At 51.7% G+C, this 1,509-nt stretch overlaps 1 protein-coding gene across 1 annotated transcript in view; it reads left to right on the plus strand.

The window, feature by feature from the left end:
- Positions 1-1,509, plus strand: part of PPT1 (palmitoyl-protein thioesterase 1) — a 7,889-nt gene that overhangs the window by 2,391 nt on the left and 3,989 nt on the right. Inside the window, exons 2-3 of the mRNA XM_005427109.2 lie at positions 3-163; positions 923-1,050. Of these exons, the coding sequence (XP_005427166.2) occupies positions 3-163; positions 923-1,050 (289 nt within the window). The remainder of the gene's footprint in view (positions 1-2; positions 164-922; positions 1,051-1,509) is intronic.

Here is a 1,509-nt window from a genome sequence, read left to right on the forward strand (position 1 = left end):
AGGTGAGGCGAGGGCCGTGGCGTGGTGGCGCATCCCGGTGTTCCCTCTGGCAGGAGACAGCTGCTGCAATCCGGTGAGCATGGGCTACATCAAAAAACTGGTGGAGAAAAAAATCCCCGGGATTTACGTGCTGTCGCTCAAGATCGGGAGCAGCCTGATCCAGGTGAGCCGCGTGTCACCCGCGGGGCTGCGGGCGGGGTGGGGCCGAGCCGCGGCAGCTCGTGCTTCTAACAGGATTCCACCGGGATTCCTGCCCTGCTTCCCGGCCAGTTTTCTGTTCTCGCTGAGGTAAACAGCTTTGACAGGTAGAACCCGATAAAGTCCAGCTAATGCCTGCAGAAAAGCACTGGGGGAAAACAAATCCCTGACCTAAATTGGATTAATATGCAAATCCAGTGATTAGCACACTCAACCAGTGCAGGTAGTGCGTGGGAGGCTGTGCTGAGGCAGGGATTTATCCCTGGCCATGCTTCTCCATCTGCAAACATTTATTTACTTCAGTGTAATTAATTGCACGCTGCTGCACCTTCATGGCTTTTGACAGGTTTTTGTAGTGCTGTGGAATTCCTTTAGATAGTTTCTCAGGCTAATGTGGGGTGTAGATGGTTTTCTGGGGTCTCTGGGTTCTGGATTTTCTGGATTCTGGTTTCTGGGTTCTGATTTTTAATTTTTATATTGATATGAACAAAATCTGAAGGGATTCAAATTGAGAAGAAGTTTGGGGAAATGTGCCCCATGTGAGGCAGTTCTGCCAACCAGAGCAGGAAGGGAAGTGAAGGTAAAGTCTCAGAACAGGAATTTCACTTCTGTCCCTGCCAAAGCTCAGGTCCTCTTTGTAAACCACAGATGTCAGTGATGTGTTTGCAGAGCTTAGAGCAGCCACAGCAAAGGTACAAATGCTGCACCCTGCTCTGATCCCCAGGACATGGAGAACAGCTTCTTCATGAATGTCAACGAGCAGGTGAGGGAGGTGTGCAGGCAGCTGGCCCAGGACCCCCAGCTCCAGCGAGGCTACAACGCCATGGGCTTCTCCCAGGGAGGCCAATTCCTGTAAGTCTGCACTCTGCTCCAGCTCAGGGGCTCTGGGGGGTTCAACTCCTCATTTATGGCCCTTCAGAAGTGCTCAGCAGACACAAAAATGTTAAATTCCTGAATGCAGGAGTGCTCCAAGGGGGCAGGTTGTGTTTTCCAGGGCAGGGTTAAATCCCAGTGCCCAAGCCCACACAGAGCAACTGTCAGAATGAGAGCACACAGCCTCAAGCTGCACCAGGGGAAATACAGCTTGGATATCAGGGAAAAGATTTTTACACAAAGGGGGATAAAGTTCTGGAATGTTCTGCCCAGGGAGGTGGTGGAGTCCCCATCCCTGGGTGTGTTTGACAAAGCCTGGATGTGGCACTGGGTGCCAGGGTTGGGTTGAGGTGCTGGGGCATGGACTTGATGATCTTGAAGGTCTCTTCCAACCCAGTGATTCTTGGAATTCTGGGAATTTGTGTTCCTTGGGCATTC

The sequence above is a fragment of the Geospiza fortis genome, unplaced genomic scaffold, assembly GCF_000277835.1.
Source record: "Geospiza fortis unplaced genomic scaffold, GeoFor_1.0 scaffold432, whole genome shotgun sequence".
NCBI lineage: Eukaryota > Metazoa > Chordata > Aves > Passeriformes > Thraupidae > Geospiza > Geospiza fortis.